General features: G+C 43.1%; 1 protein-coding gene across 2 annotated transcripts in view; it reads left to right on the top strand.

Moving 5' to 3' along the window:
- The first annotated feature begins 3461 nt into the window (after nucleotides 1-3461).
- The window catches only part of snrka (SNF related kinase a), a 44327-nt gene continuing 22495 nt past the window's right edge, over nucleotides 3462-25293 (top strand). The window contains exons 1-2 of one of the 2 annotated variants that reach the window (XM_088602234.1): nucleotides 3462-3619; nucleotides 10484-11199. In XM_088602234.1, coding sequence (XP_088458360.1) covers nucleotides 10611-11199 — 589 coding nt within the window. In that variant the 5' untranslated portion in view covers nucleotides 3462-3619; nucleotides 10484-10610. Of the gene's footprint in view, nucleotides 3620-9785; nucleotides 9891-10483; nucleotides 11200-25293 lie in introns of those variants that run through there. The other variant, XM_088602235.1, reaches the window with a different exon arrangement.

Here is a 25293-nt window from a genome sequence, read left to right as displayed (position 1 = left end):
TCATTAACTGGATCCATTTTGTTACCTTTTTTTATGGGTGAGCACTGCATGAGACATTCCCCAGTCCATGGGTACTACTACTGTCTAATTTAAGCTTATGAGTAACTTTTGTCTTGATACTAGTATGATACTATGAGGCCCTGGAGATGTATTAATCTTGAGGCCTTCTAGAACCTGAGACACTTCTGCCTCTTCTATGTTAATACTATTTATTAAAGACCGTTGTGCTTCCGCTGCCTGGGGCACAGTGCTGCCTTCTTCCTTAGTGAACACCTGAGTGAAATACTCATTTAATACAAAGGCCATTTCCCTTTCATTGTCCAAACATTTCCCATTATTGCTCCAGGTACTTTGTACATTTCACTTGCTACTGTAGTACTGAAAGAACCTTTCTGTCCTTTACTTTGCCTCTACTGCAATATTCCTTTTCATCTCTTGGCCTTTCTGATATCCTTTTTTTGTATGTGCATCATGTCCCTTTTCTTTAACTGGATCCTCTGTTTTTAATCATTTTATGAAGTGATTTCTTTTTCTTTATGGCTTCTCTATTTATTGTAACCACTGCATTCATAATTGTTAGTGGTCAGTTCAGCTTTGAGCTTTTGTGTGTCGCTGTGTCAATTCAGCCATTGAATCTCCCTTCAGGGCTGTATTTACTCAAGTTCAAATTTACCTTACTAATGTAGGAAGAAACTGAATCGTACCACATCAGATACAGTACATGTCTTTTGTTGTTGCTCTGCTGACAGGTTTTGATTGGATCTCTGTTAATAAATGAACATGTTTTGAGAAAAACTCCTCTTTACAATATTGTTACTGAAGGAAGAAAGATTCCTCTTGTGGCGATCGTCTTGTGATGATAACATTCAGCTTCAGACAGCAGACCTTTAGCTACGCCTGATACCAAAATAATCATGAGTCACACAGCAGCGCCAAGGGCAGCAGGATGGAAAGTTGGGGATGTGAATCACTGGTATCTATTGCGAATACAGGAAAGATGCAGAGAGTGGGTTTGCTGTTATGCGTCCAGTGAGACATTGCGAGAACCAGGGTGTAGAAATACCTTACTAATATACTACTTAAAATACTATATAATCTATAGTAACTACAATATAAAAGGACAGGAAAGGCAAGCCTGTGGCCATTTATGTAATCAATGTATTATGGACTAACAGGGTGTTAAAGGAATAGTTTCTATCCAATCTAAAAATAAAGCAGAGAAAATTGCTTCTACATTAAATATTCTCAGACGCATTTTCTACTCTTTAAGATGTTTTTAAATCCATAGCAATGCCTTACACAGCTAATAATCTAGAAAAAAATGATATTTTGAAAATGAAGAGCTCCTAAATTATCTATGTAAATTTGGTTGGATCTGCTTGACGGATTTAATGTTTCACTCAGAATGACTCCTTATCTCTCTGTGAAAACAATGACTTTCTGATTGATTCTTTCCCCAACTATGTGCATCATTTAACCCACTTTAGGAAGCAGTTGCAAATACTGCCTTCATCATCTCTACTCAAATGACATAGATTGAGTATGAAAAAACATAATCTTGGTCAATCTGTGCAAAGGCTACTAAAATCCAGCACAATCCTGGCCTCAAGATTTTATTTTCCTTCTGCTGTGTGTAGTGGAGCATGGAGTTCAGAACAAGGCCAGATGTTAACCTCCAGGATGACAGACCCCTGTTTTCTGTGTACAGTATACTGGGTAGTTGTACTTGGAACTTTGTTTCGGAATGACTTTGAAGATCTAAAAATTATATTTATAATGTAATCTCTAACTGAGTTGACATTGAGTGACCACCTTTTTTATTATCACCATCCAATGAACAACAATAGAATGGCAATTTGTAGAAATCTCTTGTACTATCACATGCTAGCTAGCAACTTCCTTATTATGGGGTGCAATGTGATTGAATTAAGTCTGTTTATAAGTTTAAATTGATCTAATTACTCTGGACATAATGATTACCCCAGTAAAAGTTTAAGTGAACTGACATGATGCGTTTAAATGACCAATGGAACGTCACAGTCACAAAACCTCTCTGTCTGCGAAACATTTTTATACAAGGAGAAACCAGGCTTTATTAATGAGCATTTGTACATATGTGTGACTTTAAATAGATTTAGTCACCTAGTAATGTCAACCTTCGACTAGGGGAAGTGGAGAATCCAGTAGTTAGCAAAGGAACAGGTAAAGGGTTCATTCACGCCACACCAACGAGCAGTTCTTCCACTTCTAGTGGACATTTCACTGTCACGGGTGTGAGCACACACAAGCTCCTTCCCATCAGCCCGTTTTCACTTTGGTGTTAACGAAGGAAAACGGTCCACTTGAGGCGAGCTCAAATAATAATAATAAAATAATAATAATAATAATAATAATTGCTTACACTTATATAGCGCTTTTCTGGACACTCCACTCAAAGCACTTTACAGGTAATGGGGACTCCCCTCCACCAGTGTGCAGCCCCACCTGGATGATGCGACGGCAGCCATAGTGCGCCAGAACACTCACTAAACATCAGCTCTCAGTGGGGAGGAGAGCAGAGTAATGAAGCCAATTCATAGAGGGGGATTATTAGGAGGCCATGATTGTCTCCTGCACAAGGGATCTCGAATATAAAGGGCCATCACACTGCAGGACGTGTATTCAAAATACTGAACGTAGAAATAATGGCAATACTTGGCAAAGCACAGACACAGAACCCCAACATTCAAAAGTGAGTGACAGAAGCAGAAGGTGCAGAACAAACTTTTCCATGTCTTATTATCACAATTGCTCGTGCAAAAGCAAACCAACACAATGAAGACACATTGAACACCCAGGTTTTCCTTTAGCAGCTGTTTTATGCTCCGTTTCTTACACTTGCCTGTGTAGGTCGTGTTTCTTCTATCTGAAAGTAACGCTGAACGTGTCTGCATTTAAATATCGGCGGCCAAGGGTGGACCCAGCTCGCCTCTCTATGGCAGACGCATTAGAGACGGTGCAGATTTAATTGACTCGAGTGCCGAGTCCGGGTTCTGTTTCTGCAGCTCCGCGAGTGGGCGGCCCGGCCAGCTCTCGGGAGGCAAGCGGCTCCACGCCTCGCCCAGGCTGTGGCGGGCCTCACTGGTGCACCACAGCCTGACGGTCCCAGCCCGCCTGGAAACTAAGCCTCCACAGCCCGCACGGCAGAGGCTGCCGGGGCCAGACAACTGCCTTGCCTCGCCTCGCCTTGCCTCGCCTCGACCCCCCGACCCCGTTTCAACACGCAAGGGACGCGGGCTCATCGTGCGCACTTCGAAATGCAGGAGGGGGGGGTTGTCGGCTGGCCCGGATCACGAGCAGGTAAGCCCGTTTATGTACATGCACGCTTATGCACGCAGACCCTGCAGTGGCGGAGAGACGCCCCTGCCCGTGCTCCGCCTGCGCTGGCCGACGTCGGCGGTGACGCGCCTGGCGAGCGGCGCGCAGCCGCGGTGGCGCCTGGGAGGAGGGCCCTTTGCGCCGCGCTGCCAGTGGAGCCGCACGACAGCGCCGCGTCCGAGCGCACACGGCGTCGGTCCTGCCGAGACCTCACCTGCGCGTCCCTGAAGAGGCTTCAATGTTGGCGTTTCTGGAGCAAGGGGTGAGTTATTACCACCTCCCTCCCTCCGCGTCTGGCCGAGTGTTGATCTGGCTCCCGAAGCGGCGGGTCTGCGCTGCCCTTTGTCAGCCGGCCGCCGCTCGGAGCTGCCGGGCCGGGCCTCGGCTGTGCCCCGTCCCCACGGCCAGGGGCGCCGCTCCGGGCGGTACTTCCCAGAGCCTCCGGGCCGGGGAGGAGCGCACCTGGCGTCGGCGTCGGCTGCTTTGTCCGTCTCGATGCGAAACTTCAAGAGCCACAAGTAACGTGAAGCTTTGTTGTTGTTGTTTGCACGGATGTGGCACACCGGAGGGGCAGCGACCAAGTGGTGTTTCCTTTCGGGCTCGAAAGGTTTTTATTTTTAAATTCTGACCATTGCGTTCGCCTCCGTCTTTGAGGACGGCTGTGCAGCTGATCTCCAGACCTGCCGAAATCGGACCCGGGATCCAGCTGGCGACTTCAACCAAAAAAAAAATATAGGTGGGGGGGGGGAGAATTTAAAAACCTCCAGCCAAAACCTCTAAGCTTCGTAAATGGCTCACGCCAGGTAGGCGATGTCGGTTACTTTAGAACTGGAGGAAATTAAACGAACAGTAATCACTCCCGATTTCAGTGGCCGTTGCGATATTAGAGTGGACATAAGGCGCCTCGGAAATTCGTGGTTCGTAGTACCGCCGGGCACCTGAAACCCACTCCTCCGTGCTGTGGACGAGAGAAGATGCGGGCTGAGCTGCACCATGTGCTCGGTCGTGGGAGCCGGACCCGGCCGGACACCAGCGCTGGACGGGCTTCCCCGGCTCAGGAGCCGCTGGCTCTTGTGCCCCTTGGCCAGTAAGCGCTGAGCCCGGGAGCCCGGGGGTCCGGGGTGAGCCGGCGTGGGGCACCTCTGTTCTGGGAAGTGTGACAAAGTTGCGCGGTGGATCCACACGCCCGGCGCGCAGTGTGGTCCGGCAGTCGTGACAATGAGAGGGGGCCGTTTCGCCGTGCCGAGGCGGAGCAGGAGAGAGCTGGGGTGAGATGTACCCCTCGCAGCCTTGCTCCGGCTGAGGCCGAGGAGTGTGCAACAGATACTCGGGGCAAGCGTGAGTCAAATCCCCTCTAGCGTGCTACGCGATCAAAACGTAGGAGCCCGTGATGACGGCTAACGAGGGCTGGTATCTCTCTCGGAGCGTGTAGGGCCGGTTTGCGGGCTCGTTAGGATCACGCAGCCTTGACTGTCGTGGGGGCCCATGGAGCACAGGAAAGCGGCAGGTGTTGAGTAATGCGCGCAGGACTGCAAGCAAAGCGTTTTTTACAGAGGTCTGAGTGCATTCGGTGTTTTTATATGGTAACTGATAGCGTCACAGCGGTAGATGCTGAAAACCTATAGTGTCTTAGCATCCCACTGCACATCTCAAAATGGAACTGTACAGCAAGAGCCCAGCCCTCTGAATAATTTACCAACATCCCCGCTCTGGTGCCTCTTCAGGATCTTGGAGAGTGTGTGAATTTACAGTCCCTGATCTGCCTGCAGGCCCAGTTGTCAGTGTTCGGACTTGCCTTGAGGAAGCCGGGGCTACAAAATAGTTTTGCCTTTCGTGCAGAAGTCATTTGTCATTCTAAATGAACACCGTAATGTTTTCTTCAGTGGCATCCTTGCATGAAATAACCTCCTGGTGTATATTTGTTGAACCTGAACAGTAGTCTCTGTTGCAGCGTATTGACCAAGTGATATCTGCCACCTCAGTAAAAGTTACCACACATCCTTTCAGTGATAGGAGGAGGTTACATTACTGATGTATTAATGTGCAAGTGATGTGTTTTAAAGAGGCTAAGTGAATAGTATGTCTTGGTGTTAGAACAGGTAACACTTGGCATTCTAAGGGAACATTGAGAAGTTTGAAAAAGCCCTGTTTCTTCAGTGGGATTGTTGCACAGAATCGTCTCAGGATGTCAGTAGGGTTGTCGAACCTGAACAGTGTTGGTCTGTGAGTCTGCTGAGGAAACTGGGGGGGTGCAGAAGAGAGGAGATGTTTTTTGTGCGCTGGCTCCTTGTGTGTTCCTGTTCTTAACACCTGTGTCCTTGGGGCTCGTGAATACTAAGCATAGACTGAGAACGGGGACGGTGCTGGACCTGTTACTGGAAATAACATTTTCTGCTGCACTCCTTATGAGGAGTCGGTGTTGGTGCAGTGTGTTTGTTCTGTACGCCAGCAGGACAGAACAAATTGTAAGTAGAATCTTTCAACTTTGAACAAGTGGCAGCCAGAGAGTTGTGAAAGCTGTAAAACTTGTTTTAATTAGGCAAGTCATTAAGCAATTTAGGGCCTACATTAGTTGTAATTTCAGTACTGTGAAGGCTTTATTCTTTGGTAAGGAAAGGAATTGTCTCAGGAATACAGTTTTGTTCTTCACCTCATGATGACTTTTTACGGCTAAGTAAATCAACAACATTTCAGCAGCTTGTAATGTCAGCACATTGACAACGGCATCGGCTACTGCAAGTGCAGGAGAATGTTGCATTCCGTTCTGCATGAAACCCTGTTTCCTACTATGTCACTTAGTTTGCAAGGAGATCCTGTAAAATGATAGCTTCTGGAGTCAATGTTCTAAATGTTGAACTATAATATCCTAAAAAGGGATATTTTACATTATGCTTAAAATTATTACTGTTCTCAATGTATTCTGGATTGTGAAATGTTCAACTTGGTCTGGGAAGTTTTGCAAGTTTTGTATTCAGAGTATGTCTCAAAAACAAAGTGAAATGGCATGACGTGTTCTTTTTCAGGAGTAATATGGTCGTTTGAAGTGCTTTGCTTTGACAGTTTTGTATTGAATGTCTGTTGGGCGAAAGAATTAGTGCCCCTGGTTAGATGGCAGCCAGCTCCTGATTCACTCAGCTTATATTTTAGGCCTAAAGGTTTATGTTGTATTGGTAGCAGGGGAGATAAGGGTGCCAGACGTAATGTACCACAGTAAACAGCTGTGTGAGCTGGTTATTGTCATCAGTTCTTAGTCTAAATAACTTGATCAACCTATGTAAATGGTTTTTCTGAAAGTTAATTAAATTAAAATACAAGAGTCCACACCTAGAACTATGACTCCTTGTCAATCTAGAATCGGGACTTAATTATTTACATACCCTTCACAAGCTGTTAGAATTTTGTAGCAGGAATTGTTGCTAGGTTTCTTCGAGGAATTTCATGTACAATGTAGAACAAACCTGTCATGCAGCAATTAAGTTACTACTTCAGTCGTGTACTTTTATATTATTAAGACAGAATTAAACTTTCTAGGTAATGGGCCTCCTACCCTTGCATTTACTGCAACGTCTGGTCCAGAGCTTTGTTTAATTCACTCACACAGGAAAATCAATACAGATTCAGACAACTGTGCTACATTGTAAGGCTGATGCATGTTACCCAAATGTAGCTTGAGCTGGTCAATCAGAGATAATGTGATGTGTTTTGAAAGTCCTATCGCATCCTTTCAAGGACAGGAGAAATTGTTATAATTGATGTGTTGGATGCGCAAACCATTAAACTAGCCATTAAGAATTGCACTTTTTTTTGTTTAGAGTGATACGCCTTTTTTCTCTAAAACCAAACTGCAAGATACCCTACATTTTACTTTATATAGGACATATGAAAGCATGGGATTTTTGCTTAATTCTTTTTCTTTGAGGTGGTAAAAGAGTTTTTCTTAAACAAAACTTAGGCCTTGAGAAATTTATCACAGTGGCATGAAAGTGTCAGTTGGGGTGCTGTCCTAGATATCTTAACTTTGGTAAATGTGTTATAACAATTGTGATATAATAAATTTGCAAGTTACTGGAGTCCTGCAGTAACTAACATGACTAAATCAATGTTCTTTACAACTAGAATCTTTATCAAACAAGTGAAACTTTCTAGTTTTTCTTAATGCTTGTGTTTCTCCTCTTCATGAAAAATGTCTGGACTGTGCCTACGTTGTGACTACCTTGTGTGTGGATTTCAGCTCAATACTAGGATGTTTGATTCCAGACTGCGGTGCTTCTGTGAGGAGTTTCAATGCTCTATTCCATGTCCTTGTAGTTTTGTTTCTGAGTGCTCTAGGTTCCTCTTATCTCCTGAAAGACATGCTGACGACGTTGATTAGCATCTTTAAGTTGTCCCTGTGCACTCATATCTGTGTGTGTCCTGTCTAGGGTGTAGTTCTGTCTTGCACATTGCTTCTGCAACAGGACCCAGGCTGCCATGAGGAAGCAGCTTTGTGGATGTTGTTGGACTGCCTATATCACCTTTTTATTGCCCATCTGACTTGGAACAACCTTTGCATCATATATATTGCCTTTCATGATACGTCATCTCCAGGCCCTGTGAAATAGAACGGTCACATAAATTAGATACACAAATTAAAACCATAAATTATACAATTGAGAGCCAGCGTCTAGAAGTTAAGTCTTAAGACGGGATCTGGAAGTGCTGACTTGTGAGATCTAATATGTGCTGAGAGCAACACCGCAGCCTCCCGGTGTTCGGAGTCTTGTGTGGGAAACTGACAGAAAGCCAGAGTCCGAAGAGCACTGAGGCCGTGTAGGTGTGCATGAGCTGAGCAGGTCACTGATGTAGTCAGAAGCTGAGCCGATTCAAGCCCTTCAAGGTGAACACCCTGTGTTAAACGGAGGAGTGGCACTGTGGCTAAGGAAGGCGCCTGTGGCTGGAAGGTTGCTGGTTCAAATCCCGCGGCCGGCAGAGGAATCCTACTCCGTTGGGCCCCTGAGCAAGGCCCTTAACCCCAGCTGCTCCAGGAGCGCTGTACAATAGCTGACCCTGTGCTCTGACCCCAAGCTTCTCTCACCGTCAGTGTTTCTCATGGAGAGCAAGCTGGGGTATGCGAAAAGATAAATTCCTAATGCAAGAAACTGTATATGGCTAATAAAGTGATCTTATCTTAACCAAATCAGTCTTTTTGATGCCCTTCTGAGCCTTTTTTAACCGTGAAAAGTAGGTTTTTGCAATTAATTTCTGTGGCAAAAAACTGTATGGGAAGTTCGACGCCTGCCTGTTTCAGTTCGTTTTTGAAAGCACTGTTTTTTCAGAACTGAAAAACAGGTGACACCCGCTCGTGTATAAACAGTCAATCTCCTGTACTCTTTGGAGTTGACCACTGAGGTCTTGCAAAAAAAAATCACCTTTTCTAACACTGTGGCAATTTTCACCCAAATCCGAGCTCGGTGGTAACTCGTTTGTTGAATTGACAGCAGTGGTCTGGGATAAGCGGCTGCAAGGGGTATCTAAACCCGTCAGCTCGTCGCGCAGTCCTTCATGAGGCCTGCCGTGCAGCATGGCTGCTTTTGACCTGGATTCCCTGCAAAACTGGGGCAGAAAGGTTTGTCTGTATTCCATGAGTGTATTCAGGTGCTCGACTGTGCTTGACTGCTCAGAGTTGGTAAACCTCCATGTTTCATCTGGTTAGAAGGTTTTAAAGATATGTTGAAAAGTAGCTCAAAGATGGCCCGCTATGTAAATTAAGCTGCACCTATTCATCTGTCCAGCGACCACGTGAGTGCGTGTAAATTGTGTTGACCTGCATTTAAATATAATCTGACTCAACGTCAAAGAGGAAGCAGAAACTGACTTTGTATCGAAAGCAAAACGCCAACTGACTGTCTCATCACGGCACTGAGGGTTGTAAACTTCATTTAACCTCATTGTAGGATCCATCTTAAGATAGTCTGAAAAGGTACTTTTCTTCTAAGAGGCCTTGACGAAATGGTTTTTATTTTGTTCTGTATGAATGCATACTTGCGGCAGAACACTTCAGGTTATGTAAATTAATGTTACAATTTTTATATTATTATAGCTCTTTTCTGATTCTATTTTCAGTATTTTAAAATTAGAATAATACTGTTTTTTTTTAATTTCAACAGTTACTTTTTGTGTATAATTTCAATGCAATCATTTTCTTTGTTGGGAATATAAAATTGTGTACCTGTAGCAGCCTGGACTGAGGCATTCTCATAATAGTACAGGTTTACTTGGTGTAAATAAAGCAACAAAATCATTGACATCTGTTGCTTAGTTGCAGAGTTTTTGTGCTCAGAACCACAAAGCTGTGGGGTGGACTGAATTCCTTCACGATGATCTTTTTTTCCACTCGGGCAGGATTCTGTTCAGTTTCCCAGTTGCTGTGCTGTAGCATGCTGTTTACAAGTCCGCACCTGTGCAATTCCTTGGGTTGGGAGAGTCCTAGACGATGACACCGTGTCCGTCTGGCATAAATGTGACTGTTTCCGGACGTGATTTTGACTCTGAAGGTGTGAGGAGTGCAAGAGCTGAACGAACAGAATTATATGTCAGAGATTTGTTTCTTTTACAGAAAGGTGTACGACATCGTTTTGTTTTTTAAGTGAGGTTTGGCGTTGCTTCTTTCTTGTTCTTTGTTCCTTTCAGTATAGAGAGAATGAAAACCTTGAAAGAAATGGCGTTAATGCTGGTACTCAGAATTTTCTAGAATGAGCACAGAACTGGTTGAAGTGGGGTTAACTAATTTGTGGTCGCTGCTGTCTTCCTCTTGAGGCCTCCAGCTGGGGAAGTCCAATCGGAAGCGTGGCCAATTACTGTTGTGTGTAACTTGCTTGTCCATTAAGTGAAATGACTTTGCTATTGTTTGAAATAACCTTGTGTGGCATGTATGGGGGAAACACTGAGTTGAAAAATGGAAGATGCATCTACGGGAGAGAGACAGGACATTTAAATACACGTATTATTCTTCCTCTTCTCATTTGGCAGTTTTTCGTTCGTGGGGCGTAGGGGAAATGTGCTTTATGTACAGAACCCCTGCGCGGTGCTTTGTGTATTCTTGGGGGATATCGGCCTTATTCTGTCCCCCTCCTCGCTCTTGTTTCAGGGCCGTTTAAACGCTGGCGTCATGGGCTCGTCGCGGGCGGCGCAAGTGCTGAAGTAAACCGGAGACTTCGGACCCCGCAACCAGTTCCCCAGTCTCTCCGCCCGATCGCTCGCAGCGGGGGGCCGCCATGGCAGGCTTCAAGCGGGGGTACGATGGGAAGATCGCCGGGCTGTACGACCTGGATAAAACGCTGGGCCGCGGCCACTTCGCCGTGGTCAAGCTGGCCCGCCACGTCTTCACCGGAGAGAAGGTGGCCGTGAAGGTCATCGACAAGACCAAGCTGGACACGGTGGCCACGGGCCACCTCTTCCAGGAGGTGCGCTGCATGAAGCTGGTGCAGCACCCCAACATCGTGCGGCTCTACGAGGTCATCGACACGCAGACCAAGCTCTACCTGATCCTGGAGCTGGGCGACGGCGGCGACATGTTCGACTACATCATGAAACACGAGGAGGGGCTCAGCGAGGAGGTGGCCAAGAAGTACTTTGCCCAGATCGTCCACGCCATCTCTTACTGCCACCGGCTGCACGTGGTGCACAGGGACCTGAAGCCCGAAAACGTGGTCTTCTTTGAGAAACAGGGGCTGGTCAAGCTCACGGACTTCGGCTTCAGTAATAAGTTTCAACCCGGCAAAAAGCTGACCACCAGCTGCGGCTCGCTTGCGTACTCCGCCCCCGAGATCCTGCTGGGGGACGAGTACGACGCTCCGGCGGTTGGTAAGTGCCTCGTTGAAGACCTTTGACCTTTGAGTGGGTGAATCGAACCCCTGTGTTTCTGTGTCCTTTTTCAGTCGTTTTCTCTTTGCACCTTGCTCACGGTACCCTCGCTTCAGCGCGCGGAAGATATTTCTTACAGGCCTGTCCGTTGCTCAGACACTGAATCTTTATGACCTGCAGTTCTCTAGCTCAGGGCAAGAAGTCTTTTGGGTTCGGTAGGGTTGGTTTGCAGCCATTTTTTAAAACGGCTCATGCTTGCATTTTAAAGCAAACAGCTGTCAACTGGATAGACTTCATTTGTTATGCGCTTAGGTTTAGAAAGAAAGAGTCGCACCCCTTGGCATTTCCTTTGGTTAGGGGCTGACAGTGGACCGCGGCTGGAGGTGTTCCAGTAAGCATTCGTCTGCCAGGAAAGGTCAAAGGGTGCAGAGCTCATTATCGGTCTCGTTCACGAGCACGGAATCCACTAAACGAATATGAAGAAAAGGCTCAGGTCAAATAAATGCTGGTCGTGTTACTGCATGTTGTGTGGGTACTTGAGGGAATGGAAGGCATGTTTCTGTTGTGAGACCTGCGAGGACTTGTGGTAAGTAAAGGAAATTGAGCTGACGTGCACCTGAGCAGTTGATTGTGGAGGTTTTTGATTACTGTTTTTTTTTAATAATCCTATAGACTTTGTCAGCAGATCAGCAGAGAAGTTATTTTGTGTTGCTGCTCTAGTTTTAGAGTGAAGCAGCCTGGCAGCTTTTCTTACAATTATACACAACTTCAGAACTTTTATGTAAAAATAGTCACTCAAGGTGAAGTGGAGTTTCTTCACATCAGCTGCTGGTAACCTGTTTGTGAGCGCGCATTCTATAAACAAGGACTTTATAACACGTGCTGGTTAGATGAATAATACAGAATGGAAAGGGATTTTTCCACTTTTTGCTCTTAAAAGTGAATATCCTCTATGTATTTTATAGTATAAAATAGTGTTTTTGTTGGAGGATGTACTTGCTGCAAATGTGGCTCACAGTAATGCTGTCCTTTTATTTTTAGTGCCCTTGTGTACTACTGGAGGTCTCATGAGTGAGGGCAGACTCCGTCGCTCTTTTTAGTTAATTCTCAGAAAAGATCACTCTTTTGTGTTCAGTGTCGTGTGTTTCAAGCATCGCTGAGTGTTGGTTGGGACTGAGTGTAGTGGCACCCTGTGTTGCTCATAATGACAGGCTTCATCAGGGTGGACTGCTCTTGAAGTTTCGAATTGTCTGTGAGCGAGCGTGATGTAATCAGAGTGTCTTTTAGACAGACAGAAGTGTCAGGACGTGAGAGGTCTAAAATGGTCATCCTCTAAAACAGGCTGATAGCACATTTCGCTTTTTGAACACCTTTAATATATTATAAAATTTACTGACCTTAGAGTTTGTAGATGCCAAAGATTTCCAAAACCCCAGTGTGTTACAGATACTTTTTTAGTACTGTGTATTACAAATGTTAGTTCAGACTGTTCTTCTTTTTTTTTAATTGCCTAATATTTGCTTCAGCCCGTCCGCACGCTGGCGAGAATAAGGAAGCTCTTTGACTTTGACTGACTTTCCAGGCCAGCTGACCTCACTGTCAAGACCGTCTGTATATCTGCTGATCACAGCCAGCTAGTGACGCGACCAAGGCTCGAACCCGCGACGCTTGGGCTGCAGGGCTCAGCCATTGCTCAGACGAGCTCCCCTCAAGCAGCCCCAGACCGTAGGGATTGAAATAAGTGCACTTTGTGTAATGGAACCTTGGAAGGCCACAGAAGTAGCAGACTATAGTCCTCAAATTCGGTTTGCTGGGGCTTCGATGAAGATGGTGATGGAGCACAAGATCTGTTCTTCAGCTGCTGCAAACCCTGCAGTCAGGGTTCAGCTTAGCACCAACCCACAGGACTCATGGAAGTAGATTCATCTTTTGCACAATACCTAAAATCATTAAATAGTGCCGTGGATATTTTAACCAGGGCACCCAGTATTTGTTTTCTACAAGCTTAAGATATCCAGGGCCAGCAAGTTGTGAATCGTAAAAGTCATCATGACATTTTTTTTATTCTAGACTAATAGCTTAATCCCCCACCCTCTAAACACAAATTTTATTTTACGGTAGCTAATTATAAACAGTTCCACTTGCTTTAAAAAAGTAAAATTATATTGACAGTTTTGTGCTCTGGGAGGATGCACTTAATCATTTTCCAGTAGTTCTTCTTTACAACCCTGTTACTGCTATTTTTTTATTTCGGTATGTAGTCAGGCAGACTGTAACGAGGTGGTTTTCTAGCTTTTGAATGTAGTGATTGTAGTTCGATTCATCAGACAACATTCTCTGGGTCTTGCAAACTAGTTAATTGTAACACCTGGGCTGTGGTGGAATAGTGGCGTTTAGAGAAATGTGTGTAATTCAGCTATGTGGTAAATGAATGAGAGCTATCTATGGAATTAAAACAATTCTGGGTTTTCTTCCTGAAGACATCCACTCACGTCAGAAATGCTGTGAGGGCTCCGAGTTGACTATGCGTGAGACAAAGTGGGCAAGAATGTTTTGCAGGGCTTGCCAGGAACACAAGCTCTGGAATTTGTATAAGGTCCTGCTGTTACTTCCTCAGGTATTTGTCTTCCAACATAGTACATTTTACACCCTGAAGGAGGTTTTGCAATAAATGTGTACATACCAACAGTGAAGGAAGGGCGGTGTCATGTGTTGTGTTGGCAGGTAACTAACTGGTTGTGTGATGAAACATCAGGAAAAGATGTGACTTCTAGGGCTTGGCTCTTACCATAAATGGAGACTTGATCTCTGGTATGAATACTGAGGTGAACGTATCTGATGTACATACAGTTAGTGCTGTTCCTTTAATACACAATTCTAAAAAGTAAGATATATTCTTGAATTGCAGTTCTAAGTGACTGCTGTGTGAAAGTGGATGTTTTTTATATTATGTACGTATGTGAAATGATGGCCACTTCAACCACAAAAGAAACGGTAGTGTTACTACAGTATATCTGCATTCATTTAGGATAATGGCTGAGGAGAAGCATGACCTTGTTGTTTGTTGTGTTAATGCAGTTTTAGACTATAGTTTATCGTAAACAAGCTCAGCTGCTTCAGTACAAGAGACTTCGTTCCCTACTTGCGTAACATTCGAGTAGTCTCTGCATCATTTCTTTTCTATCTTGTGTATTCATCTGCAACTGTTTGAGACCCAGAGCTTTTTGACTTACATTTTGCTACATGCTCTGCCTACAGTCCTGTTGTTTTATGTGAATGATGAAGGTATTCAGTAGGTAATTTGTACTTATTTGTACATCATCCCTTATCACTCCCCTTTGGCAGAACAGCATTAAAGTGTTTTAAAACAAATTTCTCCATTGAGCTCTTTTTTTCTTACATTAACAGTGCTGTTTTATAGCAGAGGATATCCTGTTAGGATATCATTTTGTGGCTCTTGCAAGGACAGTACAATGTTCAGGATGTCAAGATGGGCTGAGTAAGACTATTGTCTTTAGAACATTCACATATTCACCTTCATTGTAAGACAGAAATGCACAACAGGACAGAAAGCCTGGTTTCTCGTTGCCTGGGCAGCTGGACTGCTTGCGTCTGTGGGGTTCATTTCCGTTGAACACAAGAGGTCATGGGAAATGGAGGGAAGATACGGATGGCGGAAGAGACTCCTCAGTGCCCCCCAGACCCACCACGCCACCCGTGCTGCAAATCCAGCTGTTAACTCTTCTGCTGGATGGATGTAGGAATCGTCCCCATTCGCCAATGGCTGTTGTGTCAGTCAGAGAAAAATTGTCCGAGTTCAACCTGCGCCCTACAGACAGGCTGTTCTCTGCAGCCCTACTTTAGTACAGAAGGATCAGTTGAGATGTGTCTTGGTAATCTTGGAACCACAATGCAACTTTATACATCGAACATTAATTCAGTGTGTTATAGTTAATCTGCAGTTGCTCCGGCTCCCCCCGGTCCTGTTTTGGATGAAGCTGTTAGAAAATAATTAAATGAGTTTGGGGACAGGACAGGGGGCTCAGAACTGTATCTTCTCTTGTTCTTAATCATTTGCACTCCTCATTTCAGAGATTTCACCACAGTGTGTATTCTAAAACATGATTCATTTTATTGCAAATATCTTCTAATCCCATAATCGAAATGTCTGACACTTACTGAGATTAGAGCCCTACAAACAGGCCAGTGAGAACACGTTTTGACATTGTTCACACTTCTAATGCTTGTAAGAGCTCCAGGCCTGTGCATGCACCTGGAGTGGAGAATTCCTCTGGTTCCTCTGACCCTGGCTAACGTATACTGTCACGTATGGCGCAGCCTTGCTGCATACCGACGATGTCTCTTGCTGGGCCAGTTTTCATGCACAGTGAGCCAGGGACAGCCCGTCAGGATTCATGGCCTTCATACACTCCTGAAAAGGAAGATCAGAAGAGAAGAACCCTTTTCGAACAAAAAAAAAAACTTGGTTTGGGGGGCTGGGTTAAAAAGGCCTGTGGTATTTTGGTCGGAAGCATCTGTGATTTTAAAGAGCTTTCCTGCTGTGGTCTGCTCTTCTCCCGCAGACAACTCAAGGCTCAGATCCTGCTGGAAGTGACATTTCTGTGTTGTATGAATGTTGTAAATAAACATTTATGAACACTGTATGACTTAGACTCTTTCAGAATCAATCAGTTTCAACTGCCTGTCCTATCCTAGTAAAGAACAGGATACTCTTACTCTGCCTTACCTGAAGAGGGTGCCTGCGATTACTGTTAAGAGTTTCAGAAAAAGAGATGCACACTCATTACAGAGTAGTCTTTTTCTGTGTTATCATTCTTATTTGTTATCCTTTACATCATTTGTTGTGCTTGGATTTGCACTGTATTTGCCCAACATGAAACAGCTGCTGTTTAATCATGAGGCCTTTATTTTACTCTAAAGTTGCAGTCATGCCATATGTTAATTTTTTCCATCCTTATATTTTTAAGCTTTTAATTGTATTCTGTTTATTTTAATCGAAAAGCTCTCTAGTGTGCAGAAGTTGCAGATTTTAATTGTGTGTGCGCAGGAGGACAGAACGGAATCTGGCTTTTTACATCCAGCAACTCTGACTCTGTTTTTATCCGGTGTGGCTTGTTTTGGGAAAAGTCCAGCACTGTAGTATTACTTTCTTCCTTAATGTTGTACATAGAAATGTGCTGAACTAGTTACTGCTGGAAACCTCATTTGGTATCTGGACTCCAAAACCTTTTTGGAAATGTAGAATTGTTTGACCAACAACTGGCTAGTTCAGACATACTCCTGCTAGGTGAAATCTCTAATCAAGTCTAAGTTTTAAGAAGAGAAAATGGTCCTTTTTTCACTGGAAACCACCAGCATTTGGCAAACACTTTGGCAACACTGTCAACACAAACACCGTTTTTATAACCCTGAACTATTTATTAATGACTTAACAGACGCAACTGAAATGCAGTAGCCAACTGCAGTGCTGGAGTGTCACGGTTATCCACTTTCATTCCAGCACCAGGTAGTGACCTGGTTGAATGAATTAAGTGGATAAGAAGTCCAATCACCTGTGTTTGCCAAATCGTCATCAGGTGTTAATGCAGAAACCTGGCACTCAGGGGATGACATTGCCTGATCCTGTATTACATTGATGTTACGAATAGCGCCAAAGCTTGTGGGACATACCAACAGCATTACTCTGCTCTCCTCCCCTCTGAGAGCTGGGCTGTGGTGAGACTTGGGCTGCTGTCGCATCATTCAGGTGGGGCTGCACACTGGCGGTGGTGGAGGGGGTCCCCATTACCTGTAAAGCGCTTTGAGTGGAGTGTCCAGAAAAGCGCTATGTAATTGTACGGAATTATAACTGTGATTATTTTTAACAGTAGAGCTGCTTCTTGACATGAAAGCACCAGAAAAATTAATAATTTTTTCTTCAGAATGCTTCAGAACAAAGCACAATGTACATCTGAAATCGTATCCATTGTTCAACATTCTCAATAACACAGTGATATGGTTTATATAAACACATTTGTCATGCCTTCCAAATTCATACTCTGAACCCTGAAAGTTATTTTCTCCTGCAAATGGTGAGCAGGCAAGCATCAATTTCTAGCCCCATTTCAGCATTCCCTGGCATTACCTATAATGTTATAGTGATTATCTGCTCATGCAAGAGCCCCTGTCACAGTTCGACTTGGAAAAGTGCACACTTGGCTGAAGAAGCATTTCTTTTCTTGGTGCACACAACAGGACATCTGAGGAGAAGTAATTTCAGTTAATACAACTGGCACACAGACAAAGCCATAATCTATCTGTTTTCCACATGCCATCTTGACAGCTCTGCTCTCTCCCTGTACTAGAAAGAGATAAGAAAATAAATAAGCTGTTACAGGCTCTTGGTTGCGAGAATAAGACCACCAGTTGGTACAGAAACCTTCGTGTGCTTTTACGGCAGCAAAAAATTGCAACTTTCCACTCTGGAGCAAAGGTCAGATTAAAAAGAAATAAAACATTTCTCCAGTCTGAAATTAATGGAATTATTTTAATATTTGTCAAGAAATAAGAAACTAGGCTTGTGTTGTTGTACTAGACAGCTTAGTGGTAACCTCCAGACAGGTTAAATGCAGCTTTGCAGCCTACAAGATTGACTTGTCTTATTGTGGATATCTGTCTTGACTCTCTGCTGTTGTCCTCTTACGATGGCCAGTGTTTCATTTTCTTTGTTTCAGTTTTTTTCCCTATTATCTCTCAGTAAAGCCATTACAAAGGCATAATATATCTTAAAGCAGTTATTATCTTTACTTTAAAATAGTAAAGTTCTTATGAATTTCGATATTTGTAAATATGCTGTCAGAGAGTTTACCACCACCTAGAACACTGTCAGTGTAGTCCACTGTGTGCACCACTTCATTTTGGACTTTTGCAAACAGTCAAAATTGTCCTTGCAATTCTCTTTAGTTTCTCATAACATTTAGGTTTGCTGAAATTTAGATCCGTACCTACGCTTAATTAATTGATAACAGGAATATACTTTTCATTTCATGCAACAGTATCATAATTATTAAAATTGCTTCATTACCTTTTATAGATGGAACACACTAGGTTTACAGTGAGCAAACAACTGACTTGAGCCCCAGGTGAATTAATGAAATGATCACATTCTTGGTTAAAAAAAGCATCTGAACAGGAAGATGAGAGGAAGTGAGTACTGGAAAGATTTCTACTGCACAGTTACTTGGTTACAGAGCATTTAGGTTGATCGTGATCATAATTTTACAAGAACATAGCTTTGTCCATGTCTTAGCCTGGACTGTTGAATCAAACTAAACAAATTCTCTGATCACTGAAATGACCCCAACATAAAATGCAAAAACGCATCAGGTTCATATTGTTTAAATATGTTCTTATTGTACATTGCTGTTGGATGTTTTCATGGAATAACAAAAAATAGTTATGCTAGTAAGCCTTGTTTCAAAGGAAGAGTACTTCCTTCTCTAAACTGAAATGTGTTACTAAATGTAATCCAGGAAAATGCCTTCTTCTGTGAATCATCGATATTTTACAAATGACCAATTAATAAATTAATTACAATTTATGGAATGAACCTACAGTCAAAGCTCTATAGAACAGTTTTTCTAGTGAATAACATCACTTATTCCAGTCTGACAGTCTAAATTTCAAAATGGCATTCAAAAAAAGTAGGTTCAAGATGTAGACCTGTATTTGTAAATGAAAAAACAAAAACTGTATTGAAAGATGGGTTATAACTGTAATTGATAATCACATCATGTTTCTTCCAGAATGGGTTATCACTGGAATAAGGAAGAAAAATTGTAATTGTATTGTTTCTTCTTTGAACACTATAAGATTAGTCTTCAGTTCACAGAGCAAAAAATATCAATGTTTCATACATAGCTATGCTATAAATATTCCAAATTTTATTCTGAATGGGCAGCTGTTATTTATACCTTTGTTTATTACAGAAGTAGTGACGCAGTTTTGTTGCTATGGTGACAAGCGTTATGTAAGGAAGTTGTATACACTGCTGGTGAACTGTCCTTAGTGACTGGGAGTCAGGGGAAAAATGAATAACATTTGTTTTTATATTGTAGTCTGCATTTTTATCAGATGTTACACATGGATTTATCAAACTGTACCATATAAGAGGTTTGATTTCTTTACAAACCCTGAATTCATTTTTCTCTGTCCATTCTGAAGTGCTGGCCTCAAGAAACGTGCCCTTCATATTTTTGTTGCTTAGGTATTTTTCACCCAGCATGAAATAAGGTTAATTTTAAAGTGAGTCGCACGCTGGCGCTCTTGGTGACTCTGCTGTTGTACTGTACAGCAGCAAAGTTGCCAAGTGACAAATCCCAGAAACACTAATTAACCCACTGCTGAGATACGTATGCTGTTGCACAGCGGAATGGAACAGCTCTTCCTGGCACAAGTTTTCCCCCCAGTGGATGGGAGAGATCTCATCCTTACCTTCCACAATTCAGGGTTTGTTCTTTTCATATGTTTGCCTCGCTACTGAAATAGGAGTCCTTATTTAGAGCACTCTTTTAATTTAGTATCAGAACAAAATGCAGGCTGTCAGCAGGATTATTGAGGGAGAGAAAGCAGTGTTCTGTGTGGCAATAGAAGCTTAACTGTGCTTGCTGTTCTCATAAAGCCTGATGATACCTCTGTTACAGTGTGGACGAGCTGCAGGGCTGTTCAGAGATCAGATGCCTCAGCCAACTAACAGATTTCAGGATAACCTCTGGCCGGATTTTCTAAGACCACTGTGAATGACCATTGTAACTGTGTGTGAACTCCAGACGCCCTCCGTTTTCGTTCTAATTCTTGCCCCACGTTTCTTGTCACCCCACGTCTGAGGCTTCCTCTGACCCGGCTTTGTGTAAGCTGCCACGATGCCCCTCCAGCGCTTGATGAGATTACCTGTTGAGTCGTCAGCAGGGCAGGTGTTGGGTATTGAAAGCTGCAGCTTCTGATGATTCCCCATCTATAAAACACAGCTTCCTGCAGAATTATTTTCAAGTTAATTCTGTCTTTTGATATGCAGTTGGTCACCATAGTAAGAAAGTGGAATTGACTTTTACTTACAGAATTTCTGTAATTATCCTGTTTGTAGTTAAAAGCAGGCAGATGAGTCAGTGGATCCTGGACAGATTGCTACTGCATGGTCACTTGGTTACAGAGAAGGATATTTAAAATACTGAAAACATCAGAATCTGAACAATCTCCTTGCAATCTACGCATGCTGATACCCGTGTGTGCTATGATATTATTCGCAATGCCTGCTGGGTTTTAGCCCCGAAGAGAGGTTGCTGTATCGTTCTTGTAGTGTTTACAGTCTTAGACCTGGTACAGGATCTGCCACAGGTAATCTGATACCCAGTGGAGATTATTGAGGGTCATTTTTATGGAGACAAGCTGTACTGGTAAGACAAGATTTTTCACTGTTCTTAAAAAGTGCCACAAGATTATCTCAGTAACTTTAGGGAGAAGATGTATCCTGAAATGACTCACTTGAGCAGACAATCAAAAGCCTGGAGCCCTCTGGATTATTTTAATCTCGTGCATGGGAAAGGAATGGGGCCGGCCTTCAGATGAAATCTCTTCCTCACAGCCATTTCATGAGCCACTGCTGGCCACTGCAATGTCACCCTACAGTATTAATCCCTCTCTGAGTCTCGTACCTCACAAATGTGTCTCGTTACAACACTTGGAATATTGACTCATATGCGGTTGGCATCTGCCAGCTGTTTGCAGACATGCCATTTGCTGTAAGGAACTGCTCTTTGTCCTGTCTGGCAGCATTAGGGAGGTTAATCGTTTTTCCTAAAGAAAATGAAAGGTTGGATCCTTGTTGCTATGCTACGGTTACTCTAAAAATAGTGCAGGAGTTGTGCCATTGCTTGTCTAGTTATAACTAATAATTCAAGTCATTACAAAGAAGTAGTTACAGTTCAAACAAATTCTGCTTATAGAAGCTAAATATAAAATTACTTAAAGATTATGATGGAGTCGTATAAGAGATAAGAAAGTTGTGAGATGATTAAGCTACTTTAATGAAGTGTAACGTTCCTGCAAGTATAATGTAATAATCTGAGCTGATTTAAAAATATATTAAGGGACTAGATCTCTACAGTATGAAATTGGAAAAGACACCAAAAGGCTTAAAAATAGAAAATGTTTTCCTCGTCTCATTGTTTTAAAATTATGTGCAATTGGTTTGCTGTTAATTATTAAATAAAATAACAGCGGGCCATCTAATACTGTTTTATTTCTTTTTAACTCAGCAGGAAATTCCAAAAGCGAGTGCAGTTGAAACAGCAGTTTTAATAGAGCTGGGTCCTTAGAGATCCCCTTTTACTGCATTGAAGGAAGAGTATGCCATATGTCCAGTGCTGTGATCTGGCATGTAGCTAGATCAGGCCAGGAATATTTCATTCTTCCTTTTTGGTTTGACAAGCTGCACATGTCCCATCACGTTTCTGCAACATTTTTTTACATTTAAAATTTAATAAGATATCCTTTATGCATTCGAAAGCACCTTATTTCCCCAGATTTATGCTAGTGGTAAAAAGCTTTAAAAATGCCACCACGTTCTTTGAAAGCTTCGCCAGCAAACACTATTTCCATGCAGCTATAGATCTTTTAAATCGGGGTGGTCCATTGACTCTGCACAGGGGCTCTGTCGTTTTCAGTGCTTGCTGTTTAAACACAATGCAGCGCCTGTACCTGTAGGCCAGTGCTTCCAGCCAGACGTGCATGTTTTCCCAGTGCCAGGAACGGGAAGAGGTAAACATCAGTTGCTGGAATCAGTCAATGCACAGGGATTCGCAGTGAGCCAGGGGAAATGCATGATGCACTGAGTGAGGCAAAGCCTTCTGTCAATTGAAAATCAAGTCTTGGCAGCTGTGGAATTACATTCCTGATGTCTTCCAAAGCTGAAATGTCAGTAAAGCAGCTCAGTCTCGTCATGCTGAAGGTAGAATTAGTAAGATGGCTTGACTTTTTTTCATAGGCTTGACAAATGGGCTGATGTCTTACCAATTGAGAGAAACAGAATTGTTTGTTTTGTGCTTCAGAAAATGATTGGAGAATGAAAAAGCAGGGCTATCTGAGGATAAACAGCCCTGTACTGAATCATTAGGCTGGGAGCTCTATGATATTTTGTGCTCGAGTGGTCATTTTTTCATATTTGTGAGGTTTCTGTTAATTTAAATGCTTAATAACTTCAGGGAGGGAGCTTATATAATTTCTTGAAATTCTGAAAAAAAAATAGCTTTTAAGTGACAGCTTTGCTGTCTTTTAAAACAAAGAAATGAGAAAATCTGCCTGCAGTGTTTCTTTGTGGAAAACGTCAATAGAACTTGTCCATTAGGGACATCTTAGGACATTAGCGTTTCATTTCGCCCTTCACTTTAATCTTGACTAATTTAAACTAATTTATGGAATTTCATATAGTTGTAAAGAGTGTTGAAAAGCCAGGGTAATTTATCTTAAAGTGGGTGTGGGGTATTGTGGGAGAATCTGATGAGAACTATACTGTGAACAAGCTGTTTGATGGGGATGCTGGACTTCGGATGATCTGATGATCATGATGACTTGATGTGTGAAAGCCTGTATGAGCTTGTCTCTGGTAGAAACAGCAGATCCTGCAGCACACCCAGTGTGTGGGGCTGCACATCGAGCAGTTTAAGCATTGAGCGTCTTGTACTGTGCAGTTTTAATTCTAACAGGGATGGAACAAGTTCACCTCTAGAACTGTTGCTCATTCTAACCTGCATTTTCAGAATTGGTATCTGGAAAGATGAAGACTTATTGCAGAATCCTTGTGTGTGTATTGTTCCACAAACCTCAATCAGCCATGTGTATTTAATGTGGGTATAGTTAGAGACGAGACTGGTGAGTAAAGGTGTCTTTTTAAGAGCTCTTCCTCTCACAATCTGAGTCTATGTACCTGAAATGAATAAGCATTTTTACAAACCTGACTAAATATACTCAGTTATCAAGTTCCTACAGACAGCTAAGTCCCAGACTTAATTTGTTGGCAACTGTGAAGGCTTTATTTAGTGAAATTAAGCTGATTATGGATTAGGATATATCTTTTTTTCTTGAGTGTCGGCATCAAGAGAATTGCTGAAAGAAAGTAAAGAGGCGGTGCACATTTTAACTTTTAACTTTTCAAAGCTTTTGACAGCGTGCAAAGCTACTCTTCCTCTTGGCTGCTCACCAGTTAAGTCACCGTGGTGTGAGTTGTGTGAGGAATAATTAGTCATAAAGCAAGCATGTTGTTTTTCAGTCTCGATTATCTTTGCAGGGATCAGATCGATGTTCTCAACTAGTTAAGTTACATTCCTTCTGCTTTCTTTGTTGGAGCTAGTTTTAGAATGAGTAGTTCTGGTTTAGAAATCTTAAGATTATACAAAAGTGAAAGTTACTGCTTGTAGACATTTGTAGTTTAGTAGTTCAGGTGGGGAGCTGCGTCAGCATGCGTAGGCTGCAAAGGAACAAGTAATAGGTTTATTCCATGCTGAAAAAAAGAAGAAAGAGAACACAACGTTTCGGCCACGGCCGAAAAGATGGAGAAAAAACAGACATACTGCTGATAAGAGCTGCTTCCTAATCCAGAACAGAGGAATAGTTCAGCTCCCTTGTCCAGAGGAGCTGTGAAGGGCTGGTCTGGCCGTTCCTGGCTTAGGGACCCGCACTAACAGACCAGCCCGGTTGCAGGCCCGCGCTGCGCTGCTCAACAGGCACCTGCGTCCCCGTGCGTCCGCTGTGGAGGAGCTCTCTTCTCTTCACCCGTGATGATGGCTTACAGTCACGCAGACGAGCAGGACTGCGGTGAACACTGTCCTTTCATCTCCGCCGAGGGTCTTGTCAGGGAGAAGAGTTTTCTTCTGGAACAGGCGGTCTCGTGTGAAGTGCATCGTAGAGTCGCAGGAAACATTTCCCTCCCACCAGCACTCCGCTTCCAGAAATAACGCCGTGCCTCCGTGTTGGCCATCACTTGGACTGTCTTGTGGGAGGTGGTTTTTTTAAGCCATGATTCACATTTTAATATTGCTTTAATGCCATTTGTTTTAGCCATCCCTCAGTGACGTTGGCGAGACTCCTGTTTTTCCCAGATTTTGGAACGGTACCTCCACTCTTGTGGTGCCTGTGAAATATTAAGGATCTTTCTGCTGTTCCCACATCCTACATAGCCTTTGTTGTTAATGGTGGGTTGTCAGGACATGTCAGCTGAAGGTTTCTTGTGACAGTCAAGCTTGATGTCTACGCTAGCATTGCAGAGCTCAGTTGACCCTTTTGATGTCCTTGTTTGTACTTATCTTGCCCCGTCTTTTAGAGCTGGATATTTTATTTAATGTACAAATATATCAGCAATCAATGACTTAACCACTTAACATAATTTCCATCAACACACTGAAGTGGACCTATATTTTACATTTTGAAGTGACTCATGAATTGCACATAAACATTAATCTGTATTAGTTACAGCATAGTCTTTCTGATGTACCACATCATTAATATGCATAACCTTCCTTGGCTTTGTTGGTGCTGTGTACACATGCAGTGCTTACAGCAGGGGTTTAGATAGTATATCTGGATAAATGAGTTTTACAGATTGGCGGCTCACCCTGATTGTTCTCCTCTTTACTTCGTTGTGTGGTACAACATTATCAGAATTGCCTTCTGCAAGTCTTGTCTTGGTTTCGTTTCCTCTGACTTTCAGATGAAAAGATGTGAGAAGATGTAATATCACAGAACCTGCAAAACATCTCTGAGGAGGCACTGGGGTCTGTGGTTTGTTTGCAAAAAGAGGCGATGTGTCTCATTTGCACTTCTGAGACGGTAGTGCATCTGTGTTTATACTTTATGCTATTATGCCTTTAGAAGCGATGAATCTGAAGAGAAGGTGAAGGAAACTGTTTAATTTCTTCAGTCTTCTGTCAGGTTTCAGGCGATAGGTTCGTTACCTCTGTCACTCAGTCCCATGTGTGTAATCCTGGTTACCAGAAGTCCTCTGCCTTCCTGCTTCATGTGATTAAATTGGCTTTGAACGTGCTC

This window comes from Lepisosteus platostomus, chromosome 12 (genome assembly GCF_059453375.1).
Source record: "Lepisosteus platostomus isolate fLepPlt1 chromosome 12, fLepPlt1.hap1, whole genome shotgun sequence".
Lineage (NCBI taxonomy): Eukaryota > Metazoa > Chordata > Actinopteri > Semionotiformes > Lepisosteidae > Lepisosteus > Lepisosteus platostomus.
The sequence above is the reverse complement of the archived record's forward strand: the minus strand, read 5'-3'. Positions and strand labels throughout refer to the sequence as shown.